The 18,432-nt window shown below is 44.1% G+C and overlaps 1 protein-coding gene across 7 annotated transcripts in view; it reads left to right on the plus strand.

Moving 5' to 3' along the window:
• Positions 1-18,432, plus strand: part of arvcfb (ARVCF delta catenin family member b) — a 263,119-nt gene that overhangs the window by 174,327 nt on the left and 70,360 nt on the right. For all 7 annotated transcript variants that reach the window (XM_088994808.1, XM_088994806.1, XM_088994809.1 and 4 more), the window contains 2 exons: positions 9,065-9,223; positions 12,594-13,234. In XM_088994808.1, the coding sequence (XP_088850934.1) occupies positions 9,065-9,223; positions 12,594-13,234 (800 nt within the window). The remainder of the gene's footprint in view (positions 1-9,064; positions 9,224-12,593; positions 13,235-18,432) is intronic.

Consider the following 18,432-nt stretch of genomic DNA (forward strand, 5'->3'; position numbering starts at 1 on the left):
CTTGGCAGGCTTTTGCATATACATTAGCCGAATCTCATAATTCCAAAAGTATTTTTAACTTACTGTTACCAAATTAAATATTCATTCATTCATTCATTTTCCGAAATGCTTCATCTTCACTCGGATCGCGGAGGCCGCTGAAACCTATTCCAGCTGTCTTTGACCAGGAGAAGACACCCTGAACTGGTTGCCAACCAAATGCAGGGCACGCAGAAATGAATAACCATTTGCTCCTAACACTCACATCTAAAATGTTCAATTGGCCTGCAGTGTGGAACTGTGCGGCACACTCATTGTTTTTGTTTCCGGTTAATTTTAGAGTGATGTAACATCCTGTGTGATATGGTGGCGCATTCATCTTGCGATAAAAAAAAAAAAACACTTAAAATTGTTTTAAATTAATGCTGATCATAGCATGTTAAACTGACAGCACAAATACACACACACACACACACACACACACACACACACGCGCGCACACACACACACACACACACACACACACACACACACACACACACACACACACACACACACACACACACACACACACACACACACACACACACACACACACTTATATATATATACATGTGCACGTGGCACCAGGACACCCTTGGTCGCAGTTCGATGATTGACTTTATAGTTGTATCATCGGATTTGCGGCCTCATGTTTTGGACACTCGAGTGAAGAGAGGGGCGGAGCTGTCAACTGATCACCACCTGGTGGTGAGTAGGCTCCGTTGGTGGGGGAAGATGCCAGTCCGACCTGGAAGACCCAAACGTGTTGTGAGGGTTTGTTGGGAACGTCTGGCAGAATCCCCTGTCAGAAGGAGTTTCAACTCCCACCTCCGGCAGAACTATACACATGTCCCACATGAGGTGGGGGACATTGGGTCCGAATGGACCATGTTCCGTACCTCCCTTGCTGAGGCGGCAAATCAGAGTTGCGGCCGTAAGGTGGTTGGTGCCTGTCGTGGAGGCAATCCCCGTACTCGCTGGTGGACACCAGTAGTAAGGGATGCCGTAAAGCTGAAGAAGGAGTCCTACCGGGCTTATATAGCCTGTGGGACTCCTGAGACAGCTGACACGTATCGACTAGCCAAGCGGAATGCAGCCTCGGTGGTCGGCGAGGCAAAAACACGGGCATGGGAAGAGTTCGGTGAGGCCATGGAAGCCGACTTCCGGACCGCTTCGAGGAAATTCTGGTCCACCATCCGGCGTCTCAGGAGGGGAAAGCAGTGCACCACTAACACTGTGTACAGTGAGAGTGGGGCGCTGCTGACTTCGACTCGAGACGTCGTGAACCGGTGGGCAGAGTACTTCGAAGACCTCCTCAACTCCACCAACACGCCTTCCTTGGAGGAAGCAGTGTCTGGGGACTCCGAGGAGGGCCCTCCGATCCTTGTGACTGAAGTCACCGAGGTGGTTAAAAAGCTCCTCGGTGGCAAGGCCCCGGGGGTGGATGAGATCCGACCGGAGTTCCTAAAGGCTCTGGATGTTGTGGGGCTGTCCTGGCTGACACGCCTCTGCAACATTGCGGGGTCATCGGGGAGAGTGCCTCTGGATTGGCAGACCGGGGTGGTGGTCCCCCTTTTTAAAAAGGGGGACCGGAGGGTGTGTTCCAACTACAGAGGGATCACTCTCCTCAGCCTCCCTGGAAAGGTCTATTCAGTGGTTCCAGAGGGGCGGGTCCGTCGGAAAGTCGAGCCTCAGATTGAGGAGGAACAGTGTGGTTTTCGTCCCGGCCGCAGAACGGCCGGGACAAACATGTGTTTGGTGGACTTGGAGAAAGCGTTTGACCGTGTCCCTCGTGGAGTTCTGTGGAGGGTACTTCGGGAGTTTGGGGTACAGGAGCGGCTGATACGGGCCGTTCGGTCCCTATATGACCGATGTCAGAGTCTGGTTCGCATTGCCGGCAGTAAGTCGGAATCGTTTCCAGTGAGGGTTGGGCTCCGCCAAGGCTGTCCTTTGTCACCGATTCTGTTCATAACCTTTATGGACAGAATTTCTAGGCGCAGCCGAAGCGTTGAAGGTTTCCGTTTTGGTAGCCTCAGTATAGCATCTCTGCTTTTTGCAGATGATGTTGTACTGTTGGGGCCTTCAAGTGGAGCTCTCCAACTCTCGCTGGAGCGTTTCGCAGCCGAATGTGAAGCGGCTGGGATGAGAATCAGCACCTTCAAATCTGAGACAATGGTTCTCAGTCGGAAAAGGGTGGAGTGCCCTCTCCGGGTCGGGGAGGAGATTTTGCCTCAAGTGGAGGAGTTTAAGTATCTGGGTGTCTTGTTCACGAGTGAGGGTGAAAGGGATCGAGAGGTCGACAGGCGGATCGGTGCGGCGGCTGCCGTGATGCGGACTTTGTACCGATCTGTCGTGGTGAAGAAGGAGCTGAGCCAAAAAGCAAAGCTCTCAATCTACCGGTCGATCTACGTCCCAACCCTCATCTATGGTCACGAGCTATGGGTTGTGTCCGAAAGAACGAGATCCCGGATGCAAGCGGCCGAAATGAGCTTTCTCCGTCGGGTGTCCGGGCTCTCCCTTAGAGATAAGGTGAGAAGCTCGGTCATCCGGGAGGGGCTCAAAGTCGAGCCGCTTCTCCTCCACATCGAGAGGAGCCAGATGAGGTGGCTCGGGCATCTGATTAGGATGCCCCCGGGACGTCTCCCTCGTGAGGTGTTCCGGGCATGCCCCACTGGCAGGAGACCCCGGGGACGACCCAGAACACGCTGGAGAGACTATGTCTCCCAGCTGGCATGGGAATGCCTCGGGATCCGCCAGGACGAGCTGGAAGAAATGGCTGGGGAGAGGGAAGTCTGGGCTTATATATATATATATATATATATATATATATATATATATATATATATATATATATATATATATATATATATATATATATATATATATATATATACATACATACATACATACAGTAAAGTATCGTTATATCGATATTCTCAGGAGTCTGAAAACATATTGATATAACCGGACTATCGATATATCCGATTCTGCGCCGAACTTCATTCAAAGTCGGCAATAAATGGGGGATCTTTGATATGGCATGTAATTTTCTCCCCTTGAGTTCATGGATTGCATATCTAGCATGCTTTTTTACTTTAGTGAAGTGAAAAATAAACGTATGCATTAAATAAAAATATATGTATTATTTTCATAACACACTCTTGCAAGTGACTCTGAGTAGCACTCTACATTGTTCTATACCAGGGGTCGGGAACCTTTTTGACTAAGAGAGCCATAAAAGTAAAATATTTAGAAATGTTTTTCACGTTTGCTCACGTTAAAAGCCTTGCTTGCCAATCAAGCCGTGATCAGCCACAGGTGTGGGGTTTTAATTGCTGCCTTCCACCATATGGGGCCAAAACTCTCTCTGGGTGAAGCCATTTTAGGGGAATGTACTTGCCCTCCAGGACACAGCCTCTCGTGACATCACAATATATATATATATATATATATATATATATATATATATATATATATATATATCCATACATAGACAGGTAACATTACAACTGCCGCAAGTTACGACCACCCGTACTTATGACCACGGCCACCGTTTTATTTTTCTACGGCCGCCACTGCTACAGCCGCAGCATGTTTGCGATGCATGCAATAGAATAAAGACTCGAGATGGTCCTTCTTGTTTAGATCTGTCACATTCCGAATGAGGCAGAGAGCACCCGACTCGTCGGAGCGAAATTGAATGTCTGGATCGCCAAGCAAGCGACAGAGACTGAGGTCTGTGCAGCTTGATTTATTAAGAGAGAACACAAAGCGCGGCGGGACCGAGCACCAAAGATATAGAAAGTCTTGGGTGATACAAAGTACAAATACAAGTTGACAGCGTCCCGTTTTCGTACCTGGTGTCCTGATGAAGGAGGTGGTGGAAGTGGGGAGGCACGGCCCCGCCCCCAGCTGTCAATCTGAACGTGACAATATCGAACAAGTCGGATGTTTATTTGCCGGAGCAGCATTGCACAAAATGAGGATACAAAATAATTGTTTCTTAACAAACGTATATGACAATTTTCTCCAGCCTGACAGCATCTCACTCGCACAGCAATCGGGGGGTTGAAGGGGGGGTGTTCCACCAGCGCCGAGGGCAACCAGTAGGACTTGCTTTGGCATCCGCCTGAGTCCGAGCGTTTGTATTGGGTGACCTCTTCTGGCTTCTCCGTTAGCAGGGAGAGCGATTTTTCAACAGCTTGCATGCATGGGAAGCCGTGCGTATTTGGGTCAGCAGAACGCGTGTACGCCGACACAGTAATGAAGATCGATAATTCGAAAGATAAAATCATTAAAATAACACTAAAGGTTACAGGTACATTTTGCTATATAATAGTATTCAATTGAAAACATTGCTTAAAAACAACAGATTGACATCGTATACTACCCTGTCGTACAGGAGATGCCACCGTGTCGTCATTTGTTATGATCACGTGATCCTCGCGTCAGCCATTCTGAATGCTTTACGACTTATGACTGTTTGACTTACGACCGTTTTGTCGGAACAGAACCCGGTCATAAGTCGGATGTTACCTGTATATATATGTGTATATATATATATATATATATATATATATATATATATATATATATATATATATATATATATATATATATATATATATATATATATAAACCCTGGCACTGGAGTGGACACATTTTTGCACGTCTGGCAGTGAATAATTTAAGAATACGTTATTTCACCTTTTTATTCCCATCACTGATGTGATATTTCCAGATAACTTTCCTAGGTAAGCTTAAATAAAGGAAACCCCACAGTTGTTCCACATTTTTGAACGGATCGGTTTCCTAATGGCGCAACTTTAGATGTTCCAGATGATTGGAGTTCTGAGTGGATGGCCAATGTGCCCAATAAAGCTTAATCGTGAGCTTTGGGGTAGAATGATGTTGAAAATGTATGTAAATCATGCAAAATACATGGTGTTTGAAAGAGATCGGTGCCCCTTACAACCATACATTATTCTTCAATATTTTGTTCACAGATAATTGCATGAACAATTGAGAAAAATGAAGAAATGTTTTCCAATTGGGAACACAAGCTACTCATTAATGACCTTTTTAAAATGCTTGGCCACTCGAAGCAGATTTCTATTATGGAGATGTAGAAATTGGCATTTTGGGAGCAATTGCGCACTACAAACAAATGCATCTCACTTGACACAGCTTTCCCAGTTGCTAATTGCAATGCATGAGGCTTTTGAAAATTACAATGACCTAAGTCTGTTTAGTTCAGAGGTGTAATTGAAAAATGTCATGACTTTGACTTACGGCGTCAGGCATACAAAGAATAAATGAGTTCAGCTCCATCAGGAACATTTGAATGGAAGCTGCACAGACATCTTAACAGGGACTTTGACAGTGTAGGAAAAATAAACACCACCACCACCAACAAAAGATAACAAATTGAGTTTAAGCGTCTGTGTAAGCTCTCAGTCGTACAGGAGTGGTCCATCGATGAAAAGGTTTCTTCAGCCGTCATCTGTACTTTTTTGAAGGTGTCGGATGTTTTGCCTCTTATCCAAGATGCTTCTTCAGCGAACTAAAAGCAATTGAGTTTAAAGACATTGGTTCAAGCTCACAGTAGCGAGCAAATGATGTAAATTCATGAGCTAGCTACCCACATTGTTTGTGAAATTAAAATAATTTAAGGCCGTGGTCTCAAACCCACGGCCCGCGGGCCAACTGCGGCCCCAAAAGAATATTTTGCGGCCCGCCTTGATATGAAAGATTAATGTTAGTGCGGCCCGCATGATTGATACGAATGAAACTTGTGTGCGAAGCTGAACAAGTCGGCAAGAGAAGCCAAGTTTACGACAGTTCATGTTCAATATTTTATTTATGTGAAGAAAGCTAAAGGTTAAATAACTGTTAATGCAGAGATTTGAAACTTTATTAAAATAATTAGTTTTCTTGTGGTTTTCTCAGTCGTCTGTATCTGCCTTATGATCATTATAATTAGTTTATTTATTTATTACTGGTTAATTTATTTTTTATTCATTTTTCCATTTATTCATTTAATTCATTTTTTGTGTGTGTTAAAAATAAAGATTTTTGGAACATTGGAATGTTTTATCTATGCTTTTCTTGTGGAAATCATGATGCGGCCCAGCCTCACCCAGACTCTGCCTCCAGCGGCCTCCGGGTAAATTGAGTTTGAGACCCCTGATTTAAGGGCTTCAGTCAAAGCAGCATGGATGAATGGTTTGTAACCCTTTCCTCTATGACGACACATATTTGTCACGCCACTTGAGGCTTGAGGGCAGGGCTCGGGTGACAACGGAAAGCGGGGAGGTAGGATCCAAAATACACGGCGAGACAGATACTCAGGGAAACAGTCTTCAAATGCTGAGACACGCATTCAAAGATAACAACAGGATGAGGTAAGTGATGGTAATGGGTAAAGGCAGACCTGACGGCAAGGTAGTCGCGAGGGTAGCTTTCAGAATACTCCGACGGAGACGGTAGTGTGCGATCGGCAAATATAGTCAGAAGGCACAATCAATGAATGACAAACAGCTGTGGAAGCCCAGGTGAGTGGTGATGGGAGGGGCCGTCTCCAGGTAGCAGCGGAGGAGGTGACAGGGGAGGCGGGGCGCGCCCAGGACGGCGACGAGATGTGACAATATTCAATGCCATGTCATGCTCATTAAAATTGATGACATATATTATTTGATGATTGATGGTTCATTGCGCTTCGGCACCAACCTGGTTGCTTTTGTACAGTACATCATAAAAATCATCATCGACTGCATTTTAATTGGTTGTAGGTTTCAACAATCCTTCAACTCTCTTTTCGTCAATGAATGCGACAGCTTCATGTTTGCGTTCAACATTTAGCTTGTAGTAGACGTGTACATTCTACTATGACGTCCCTGATCCACTGGTGAAAAGGACGCTTTGATCCTCTCCTATTTCATCTCGAACTGCTTCATGTAACAAAGAGGGTACTGAAAGTGCTTAAGTCTCTGTGTCTTTGTGTTGTCATATTATTTGTTATTTAGTTTTTTTGTTGTTCTTTTGACGTCAAGATAGTGCTGCGAGAGTGGCTGCCTTTCCAACAGCTCCTGTATTTTGTTTTTCTACTTCTTCATTCCTTTCATCTTCCTTTCATAATTTGCTGCTGTGAAACGTAAATTTCTCCACTGCAGACTAATAAAGGTAAATTCTAATTCTAGGCATACATTCTGCCTCATCTCTTGGCTTGATTGATTGCAATCTGAAACCTCCAGAAACACTTTCCTTCCTTGCTCCTGCAGCAGGACTGTAATTATTACATATGCACAGAGGGCTACACATCCCAATGGTGATTTTCAAACTGTACCCATCAGCTGAAAAAGTAGCAAAAAGTTTTTTCCTTCTCACGATTGCCAGATAGTACATGTGGTATACTACCTTTTGATGATGCATGTCTTTTCTTCAAATTGGATTGGATTGGATTTGCTTTTATTAGTCTCGAAGTGGAGAAATTTACATTTCATAGCAGCAAAGTGATAAAAGGAATTAAAGAGGATAAAAGAAATTCTTCTCCAGGGTGAAAAAAGTATCGAAATGTGAGCTGCTCCAGCAGTTTTGCAGTTGTCATTAGCTGTTGTATTGCCAAAGCCAAATAAGGGAAACTGCCAATATGAGATCAGAATCAGAATCAGAATCATCTTTATTGCCAAGTATGTAGAACACACAAGGAATTTGTTTCCGGTAGAACACGCTGCACTAGTATCGTCGTCAAAAAAACTGCTAAGTGGCACTATACAGTTCCATTTGGCTGCTGTTGAAAGAGTTCAAAGAGTTAATGGCTTGGGGGACGAAGCTGTTTAAATGTCTGCTGGATTTGGTGCGCATGGATCGGTAGCGCCTGCCTGAGGGGAGTAGCTGGAAAAGGTGGTGGGCAGGGTGCGGAGGGTCCAGTAGGATTTTCCGCGCCCTAGTTTGGATTCTTGCAGTGTGAAAGTCCTCGAGAGTGGGTAGGGCGGTGCCAATGATTTTTTCCGCCGTCCTAACTGTCCGTTGAAGTCGGATTTTGTCCATTTTTGTGGCGGCCCCGAACCAAACGGTGATGGAAGAACACAGGATGGATTCCATGACAGCCGTGTAGAAATGCACTAATTATAACCTGAATTCTTTTTGATATTCTTTGCGGATCATTTTTGGCTCTTTTTATTTTTTTTCCACACTTGTAAAATTTGAGAATACTGTCGGAGGTATTGATTTGAACTTTGGTTTTATTTTTACAGCGAGATTGAGGATTTGGGGTCTCTTCAAACCCTAACTGTAAATGATAAGCAAAAATATGTTTAGTCTTTCAGCATAACACGCTTCTCATTTCATCCGCCTTTATCAAAATTGCAACATACATTCAATCATTTATATATTCTTCATCCTTGCTTCGACTTGCCATGGTGACCAAACCACTCACGTAATGTTTTCCGATGATCCAATATTTTTTCAGTGTTATAGACTTTCTCGGAGACTGGGCCAAAAAGCCTCAAGATAAATTTTGGTTTTCGTTTCACTACCCAAGTGCAAATGCCTTGTGCAAATTATCTGCAGTTTGTGCTTTCAAGGACGGTCCAACTGTTTGAGCCTCTGTTTGTGTTGCTGGACTCAGGAGAATGCACACACTTGAACTTCTCTTGACAGTGTATCTGGCGGAAGCGAATCAGTTACTTTGTAGATGTGGGTCATAAGGGGATCACAGACAGTACGCTGCACAGCAGGATCCACTATGGCTGACAGCAGGAGGGGGTAATCATGGTGTTTGCTTTAGCGTCTCCTTCAATCATTTATGCGCTTTGCCAATTTTATAACATGAACCTCTGGCATGAATGTATTTAAAGTAGATGGAATCATAACAATATTAGAGTTTGTGTCCAAGCCAAGATTTGAACACAAACAAAATAAAATTAAAGTTACATTAAAAAAAAATCGAAACTCTATGTCAACATTTTTTCTTTCCCATGCTGAGAAAGCCATTCTTCTTCCAAAATAATCGACACATGCCTAATTTTCCCCTACTGTGCAGGAACAGAGTCCCAGCAACGCCACTTCTCTTGCAATGATGCAGGAGCCGCCGGAAGTGGTGGAGGAGACGGTCACCATTGAGGAGGACCCAGGCACGCCAACTTCACATGTTTCGGTGGTCACCTCTGATGATGGGACCACGCGCCGCACAGAAACAAAGGTAAGACCCAAAAGATTGTCTTTTTAGTTGTCTTTCACAGAGGTGCAAAATCCTGCTGGATGCATGTATGGATGGATTGGATTGGATTGGATTTGCCTTTATTTGTCTCGCAGTGGCGAAATTTACATTTCACAGCAGCAAAGTGATGAATGGAGCTGATCTAGTTTTTATATACAGTATTGACTAATTTGATTTAATAACACATTTCCACTTAATAACGATTTTGTTCGACGTTTTAATGTAATTCTCAGTGTTCTCCTGGATGTCCCGTTAAAAGTACGCAGCCATCCTGACAATTTTGCCGCTGGAACCGTGCTTCAGAATACGCAATTCGGCTTGACAACACACCTCCGCTTTCGCTTAGTGTTGGAGATGAGACAAAAACATATTTCCTCTTGTTCGGTTTTTAAATATGTATATAGTTTGATTTGTTTTACAATTGAGTGGCTTGTGACTGCTGTGTTGATCAGAATTGGTCACGGGAAATAAAGTAATAATTAACATTTGTGCCAGCCCTCCATTTCATACACTTGGGCTGTGTTTGAAGTCATTGTGTGTGTGTCATTGTGTGTAATAAAGGCATATCCAATCCAATCCAATTGTAACAAACTGATACACAGCAGTGAGCAATCTAGTCAGTAACAAACACATGTTTTTTTCTGCTCCTCTCCCACAACACTTCTTCAGCATTTTCTACACCATTTTCTTTTTTTTCCGCTCTAACTTTTCTGGGCCACAAAGGAGTTTGCCCATTTTCCAAATCTTGATTCATTTTAAGTCAGCTACTATCATTGTTTTACAGAAGAGTGCAAACACTGCATGGTGAATCCCACTCCGTAGAACGTATCATTAAAAGGCCTGGTCTAATCCCTCATTATGGAGATCCAGTGTACTCCAGTGTGTTTACTGTGAGGGAACAGGCCACACGCTGGCACGATTTGATGTCGTTAGAAGTGCAACTTTGTTGGGATGTTGTATGCTGTAAAACACGAATCAAAAGATCTGTTGGCTTGGAAGAGAAGGGGACGGACACTTTTTTTGAAAAGGCCAGCATTCCGTCAGTGCAAATATGGAGTGTTATTTGGAAGTCACTTTAAGGAGAAAAGCAGGCAACTGTTTTAGGGGAAAGTAAACATCTCTTTGGTTTCATAAGTATAGGTCCAGACATCAGCCGCAGAATCTAGTTCATCAATTGTTATCTGTTTAGCTGGGTTCATAGCTTTTTGCATCAAGTGTACAGATGACTTGTGCGGGTTATTTGTGGAGCTTGATTGTTGGGATATTTAACCTTCCAGTCTACTCCATGCTTTTCAACTATCAAAGTTGAAATGGGTCCAAAATTCACTGTTTTCTATCAATTTTCTCACCATTTTATTTGTTTTTTTTCACGTTTGTTTTTTTCAAGCTCTGTCCTCTCCCTTTTGTGTGTGTGTGTGTGTGTGTGTCTTTCTTCTCACTCTCTCTCTGCCTGTCTCTTTAATGTTTAACCCCCCCCCCCCACACTGCTGCGTGGCTTTACCACCAATCACGTGGCTTTAACCAACGACTGGGGGTGGAAAATAGAGGACAAAAAAAAGTCCGCTGCCATTTCCTTGTTTGGAGAACGGGCTCGTTCACGAACGACACATCACTCATTGTGGCAGCTCCGTGTGTATCCTGAAAAATAGTTCATATGCCAAGGTAAAACTTTCATGAATGTAACGTTCGTAAACCGAAAAGTTCGTAAGCCAAGGGGTTCGTAAACTGAGGTCCCACTGTATATATATATTAAAAAAATAAAAAAAATCCTCGTCTCCCCCCTAATGGGTGGTGTCTGTCCCCCCATTTTAGCTTGGGTCCTCTACCAGAGGCCAGGAAGCTTCAGGGTTCTGCGCAGTATCCGTGCTGTTCCCAGCGCTGTGCTTTTCTGGACTGAGATATCCGACGTTGTTCCCGGGATCTGTTGCAACCACTCGTCGAGTTTGGGGGTCACTGCCCCGAGTGCTCCGACCACCACAGGCACGACTGTCACCTTTACCTTCCAGGCTCTCTCCAGCTCCTCTCTGAGCCCTTGGTATTTCTCGATTTTCTCATGTTCCTTCTTTCTGATGTTTCCATCACTCGGGACCGCTACATCCACAACAACGGCTTTCCTTTGCCCTTTATCTATGACCACGATATCTGGTTGGTTGGCCATTACCATCTTGTCCATCTGTATCTGTAAGTCCCACAGGATCTTTGCTCGGTCATCCTCTACTACCTTTGGAGGTGTTTCCCATTTTGACCTTGGGGTTTCCAGTCCATACTCCGCACAGATGTTTCGGTAGACTATGCCAGCCACCTGGTTATGGCGCTCCATGTAGGCTTTCCCTGCCAGCATCTTACACCCTGCAGTTATGTGTTGGATTGTCTCAGGTGCCTCTTTGCACAACCTACACCTTGGGTTTTGCCTGATGTGGTATATCCATCTTTCGTGGGATATATATTATTCTTTCAAGGTCACAAACATAATTTAAAATAAACTAAACTAATAATTAATTCAGGACTTGGAATTCCTGAAATGGGTTTTGTGTTCAAACTGAAAATTCTCTACACTGTTTGCGTTTTCTCAACCTTAGCAAAGGCACATATGAAACACATCAGAACTGTATGTCAGAACGAGAGGAATATTTCAATGTATTGTCTTACAAAGAAATGATGATCAGTCAAGGTAGAATGACGAATCCTGTCAGGTCCAAAAATAAATGCATCAGAATGGCCCCTCTGCAAAGGACAATTTCTTTTCATCAACATAATTGATTCAGAGATTATCTTATAGCGAGGAATGCAATAAGTAATTATTGATCTAAACAGTATCCACTGGGCAGCAAATTGTTTTTTTTGCATTTTGAATAACACAGGTTTGTTTTCTCTATATCTTCAGTAAGACTCAGAGGAAGAATAATTCAGTAGCTACGAAATGAAGTCAGTGTGTGATAACTCCGTGAAGGTCTGCTCGTCTTGGAAACGCATCTCTAAATAGCACAGTGAAGTTCGCCCTACTCCCTCAAGAGATGAAGTAGTCATGGTCTGGTGGTGTTGTCATACTCAAGTGTATCAGCATTACCACTGGGATCCTATCTCAAGATAAACCAGACAATATGATGACTGTATTCATCTCAGCTATAGTTTTTGTCGAGTGGTGTTAACAAATCAAGACTTATTTTTTTGAGCATAGTATTCTACCTTTGTGTAATCTTTATGCAAGTACTGACATTTTGCAAGTACTGACATAAAAGAAGAGAGGAGCATAGTTTACATTGTTTCCTACGCTGGTTTATAATGTCATTGTGCTACATGGATACAAATTGCTGTTCAGTTGGCTGACAGGTACATGTGATTTCTTCTGCAGGTGACCAAAATGGTGAAGACGGTGACCACACGAACTGTGCGTCAGGTTCCTCTCGGGCCTGATGGCTTGCCCATGCCCGAGGGTTCCTCCCCATTAGGAAGCTACACTGATTCAATTGACCGACGTTACATCAAAAACGGTGGCGATCGCTTCATCACACCTCAAGCCTCATCAACGCTGACACGCTCCTACAACAGCTCCTACAACGATTCTTACGGTGAGACACCAGAGAGTCAGTACATTCGCCACTACGGTCTGCATGATGGCTACGCTGATTTGACGGACAACTACGGGAGCCTGTCACGAGGCATCAACTTTCGTCCTCCTCGCTACCCCTACATGCCTAATAGCTGCAGGCCAGAGAACAGCTATACACTGCCCATTCGTAAGGATGACTATGGCCATGTGGCCCAACCCCAGGTGCCCATGGGTAGCAGCACTGTGGACTTGAACCGCTCCCAGCCGGAGCGCTTTCAGGCTGAACCATATGGCCTGGAAGATGATCGCCGCAGCTTTGGCCCTGAGGATGAGGAGCCATATGAGCTTGAACCTGACTATTCCACGGCTAACCGGCGCACACTAAAAGGAGCCAACCGGGGTCGCACCCACCGGGAACCACTTCGTGATGGGCCGAGAGTCAGGTGAGGAGAAACGCTTAATGTGGTTATGATGTCCTTTCTTATTTGTGATTTGTATGACTAGTGGCCCCCTTTTGGTACAAGCATTTTATTTTGTACACATTAGTCATTATTGACACATATCTATGCTGGCTTTGGTAATTGATCAGTGAGCAGTTGGGTATAACAGCTTTTCTCCCTATGAATGTTTTATGCTTGTTTTCGTCAACTAGCGAATTAATAGTGTCAAAATGCTCCTTCCCCTCTTTGACTTTTCTGTTTTTAGGCCTCAGAAAAAAATTGTGAACCCAATGGCTTTAATTCTAATCATGTTATCCTTTTTAATTTTTGATAAATTTGTTGTGAATTTCTCACAAGGTTATTATTACAATCAAAACTCTGAAAATCAAACCACAAAGGTTTATTTTAAAAAACCTCAGTCAAGGTGGATAGTCAAAAGTTGTGTAACTTACCAACCCAATAGACTGCTTGTCTCTCAGAGAAGCAGTCTATCCATCCATCTGTTATCTTATCCACTTATCCTCATGACGGTCGCAAGCCTGTTGGAGTCTTTGACGTGGATGTGATCACCAATCTTCCACCGTGTCACCAATAGTTCTAATATTCTAATGAAATGGTACAGTACCTTAAATACTGTTTAGCGTATGAATTTGCAGACTTGAAGAAATGAGCATTAATTTGCAGTACAGCACTTTCTGCCTTGGAAACAGTTTTGCTTTGATGTCATGATAGTCTATGGTGAAAAATAGTTCTCTTTAGGAATCATTCAAAAGTCAAGTCAAAGTCAAAGTCCGCTTTATTGTCAAATATGCTAATATGCATGACATACAGCATAGATGAAATTACAGTCCTCTCGGACCCAGCGTGCAAGGCACTTATAATGACTTAACAAACATAATAAACACGAAAACGGCAATTTGGCAGGAGACAGAGGGAAGGTGCTGCGTGTTCACGCGCCGCCATCTTGGGAAAAAAAAAACCAAAAATAACAAATACAATAAAGTCTCGTTATATCGATATCGGTTATATCGATAGTACTGCTTATCAGAATCAGAATCAGAATCAGAATCAGAATCATCTTTATTGCCAAGTATGTAGAACACACAAGGAATTTGTTTCCGGTAGAACACGCTGCACTAGTATCGTTGTCAAAAAAACTGCTAAGTGGCACTATACAGTTCCATTTTGGCTACTGTTGAAAGAGTTCAAAGAGTTCAAAGAGTTAATGGCTTGGGGGAAGAAGCTGTTTAAATGTCTGCTGGATTTGGTGCGCATGGATCGGTAGCGCCTGCCTGAGGGGAGTAGCTGGAAAAGGTGGTGGGCAGGGCGCGGAGGGTCCAGTAGGATTTTCCGCGCCCTAGTTTGGATTCTTGCAGTGTGCAAGTCCTCGAGAGTGGGTAGGGCGGTGCCAATGATTTTTTCCGCCGTCCTAACTGTCCGTTGAAGTCTGATTTTGTCCATTTTTGTGGCGGCCCCGAACCAAACGGTGATGGAAGAACACAGGATGGATTCCATGACAGCCGTGTAGAAATGTTGCAGCACCTCCTGTGGCAGGCCATGCTTCTTTAGCAGCCTCAGGAAGTACATTCTCTGTTGTGCCTTTTTCAGGATAGAGTTGGTGTTGACCTGCCACTTCATGTCCTGGGAGACTGTGATTCCCAGGAACTTGAAGGTCTCAACGGTTGACACAAGGCAGTTGGATAGTGTGAGGGGTAGCTGTGGTGATGGATGTTTCCTGAAGTCCACGATCATCTCAACTGTTTTCAGCGTATTCAGCTCCAGGTTGTGACGGCTGCACCAGAGCTCCAGCTGCTCCACGTGTTGTCGGTACGCAGACTCGTCGCCGTCTTTGATGAGACCGATGACCGTGGTGTCGTCTGCGAACTTTATGAATTTGACAGCTGGGTGCGTTGGGGTGCAGTCGTTCGTGTAGAGAGAGAAGAGCAATGGAGAGAGGACGCATCCCTGCGGGGCTCCGGTGCTCGTGGTTCGTGTTGTGGATGATATATTTCCCAGTCTGACCTGTTGTGTCCGTCCTGTCAGGAAGCTGAGGGTCCACTGGCAGATCGTGGGGGACACACCAAGCTGGAGAAGTTTGGGGATGAGGAGTTCTGGGATGATGGTATTGAACGCAGAGCTGTAGTCCACAAACAGGATCCTTGCGTAGGTTCCTGTGTTGTCAAGGTGGTCGAGGATGTGGTGCAGTCCGATGTTGACTGCATCCTCCACAGACCTGTTTGCCCGGTAGGCAAACTGAAGAGGATCTAGCAGAGGTCCGGTGATGTTCTTTAGGTGGTTCAGCACGAGGCGTTCAAAGGACTTCATGACTACAGACGTCAGAGCAACAGGTCTATAGTCGTTCAATCCCGAGGGTGCTGGTTTCTTTGGAACTGGGACGATAGTAGACTGTTTGAAGCAGGATGGGACTTCACACTGCTCCAGGGATCTGTTGAAGATTTGTGTGAAGACCCGAGCCAGCTGGTCAGCGCAGACTCTCAGGCAGGAGGGGGACACTCTGTCAGGTCCCGCAGCTTTCTTGATCTTCTGCTGCTTGAAGAGCCGTCTAACGTCCAGTTCGTGGATCTGTAGGGCAGAGGGCGGAGATACGGTAGTTTCTGGTAATGGTGGGCAGACCAGGGAAATGGGGGTGTCCTTTTCAAATCGGCAGAAGTATGTATTTAACTCATCAGCCATACCATTGTTGTACACTGCTTGGAGGGAAGGTAAACAATAATTTGTTATTGCTTTCAGGCCATTCCACACCGATGCAGAGTCGTTAGCGGAGAACTGTTTGTTAAGCCTCTCCGCATAACTTTTCTTTGCGATGTTAATTTCCTTCGTCAGCCTGTTTCGGGCGAGTTTGTAAACTGCTCGATCGCCGCTTTTAAATGCGAATTCTTTGCTTGTTTTCGTCAACTATATTATAGTATATACAAGGAACGTAAAGCCTTATCCAAATGGTCAATGTCCTTTAACCCAACCCAAAAAAATAGTCTTTTAGAGAAGGAATGTAAAAACAAACAGACAACTGAAATAACCTGATTGCATAAGTGTTCTGTTTTTCAGCTTTGAGAACTTTGACTTGGCTGGCAAGTTTTGGGAGTGGGTCTGTGGGAATTGTTTTATTCAGCCAGAAGCATGTTTGTCAGGTCAGACATCACTTATGTTGGGCCTGAGAGAACGTCTAATGGCTCACCGTGTTTGTTGTACTATGTCTCAAAGGTTTTTGATAGGCTTATGGCCAGGGCTCTCTGCAGGCACGTATGCTTCTATCAACCTCGTTTTGTGCATTGCTGTGCAGTCATGCTAGAGCAGAAGAGACACTGGCCTTCCCCAAACCTTTTCGGCAACTTGGAAGCACACAATTGTCCAGAATTTTGTGCAAAAATATATGATTGCCATTCACAGGGAACTTTGTGTCCAAATCTTCTGATCCCCAGTCACCATGAACCGTACTCGTTTTAGAGCAATATGGAACTGTGATACACAGAGAATGAAAACTATTTTCTTGACAGTCAGAGTCTGAAAGAAGTTTTATTTGGAACATCTGGAGCATCGACCTTTGCCCTTGCACACCTCAAACTGATTGTCTGTTTAGCGTGATAGAGTATATAAAAAAGGAGTCTGCCTGCTGGCAAAAATGGGTAATAAGACAAACGTCTTTGGAGAGCTTCTTCAGAATGAGGAAAAAGGTCAATTGGTGAGACAGACGATGAAGAGCATAAAACAATCTCCAAGAAAATGAAAACAACTGCACGGGTGACTTTCATACAAGCCTATTTTGTGCGATAAGACAGGCTCGCAAATTATGCAGTAGAGCCTTGACAAGTGCCAAAAAAAGGAGTGAGTATAGGTCCAGTATAGGTCCAGACATCATCCGCAGAAACTCTCTTTGCCACTTGTATTATACTATATGTAATACTACTATATACAGTAAAGTCTCGTTATATCGATATCGGTTATATCGATAGTACCGCTTATTACGATACTATTTTCATTTCCCTTGCACATTTCTAGTCTTTTTATGTATAATTAGTACCGTTTAGTACGATACCCGGTTATTACGATAATCCGGTTATTACGGTGCTCCTTTTCATCCCCCGCCAGCCATTTTTGTCGTTTATATCGATATATCCGTCGCGCCATTGGTCAACTTGGTCACGTGTCTTGTTACGTGAGCCGCCATCGGTCGCGCCATTGGTCGACTTGGTCACATGAGCCGCCATCGGTCGCGCTATTGGTCGACTTGGCCGTGTGACTTTGTCACGTGACACGCCATCGGTCGCCATTGGTCAACTTGGTCACGTGTCTTGGTTACGTGTCACGCCATCAGTCGCGCCATTGGTCGACTTGGTCAGGTGACTTGGTTACGTGCCCAGCACCCGTGTAGCAGAGACATTCTCATTTTCAGACGCTAGCTCGTGTGTAGCAGACGAGATTGAAGTGTTTGTGTTAAAAGGTAAAAATGGGAAGCAGAAGAAGATTGATGACTTTTTTAAATTGTATACATAATACAGTAAGATGTAAGCGTTGCAGTTTCCCTGTTGTGTTATGTACATGCCCACTGTACTGTATATGAATGCAATCGTTTTTTGCAACAATGTTTCTTGTTTTGTCTGCTGAAGCGCGATGATTTTGAAAATTATTAACATTCCATACTGTGTATTAAAGGACAGCCGATGTCACTTTTTATTCAAATGCAAATAAAAATGACTTCACGCCAAGACATCTTGCATTGCTTGTGAATCCAAACAATGGCTTCAGATTCGGATAATATGCTTTCTTGTTACACATCCAGTTATGAATATGTTTCAAATACACTGTAGTTCTGAAGATTAAAGCATACATGTTTGCAATCATTAAAGAATTATATGTGCCATTTTGAGGCAACATTGGGGGAACATCTCTCACCCAAAAAAAAAGGGAGCTAATGGCCAGCTCCGTTTCTTATATGGAGCTTGGCTGCCCTCTTTTGGCGGCTTTTGTTTAATGCAGTTCGGCGCAGGATCGGATATATCGATAGTCCCGGTTATATCGATATTTTTTCGGACTTCCTTGAATATCGATATAACGAGACTTTACTGTATGTGTGTGTGTGTGTGTGTGTGTGTGTGTGTGTGTGTGTATATGTGACGGGTGTCACATATATATACACACACACACGCACAGTTCAACCCGCCACGGACACTCACGGGCAAATG

Source organism: Hippocampus bargibanti, linkage group LG04, assembly GCF_051943395.1.
Source record: "Hippocampus bargibanti isolate YZ-2025 linkage group LG04, ASM5194339v1, whole genome shotgun sequence".
NCBI lineage: Eukaryota > Metazoa > Chordata > Actinopteri > Syngnathiformes > Syngnathidae > Hippocampus > Hippocampus bargibanti.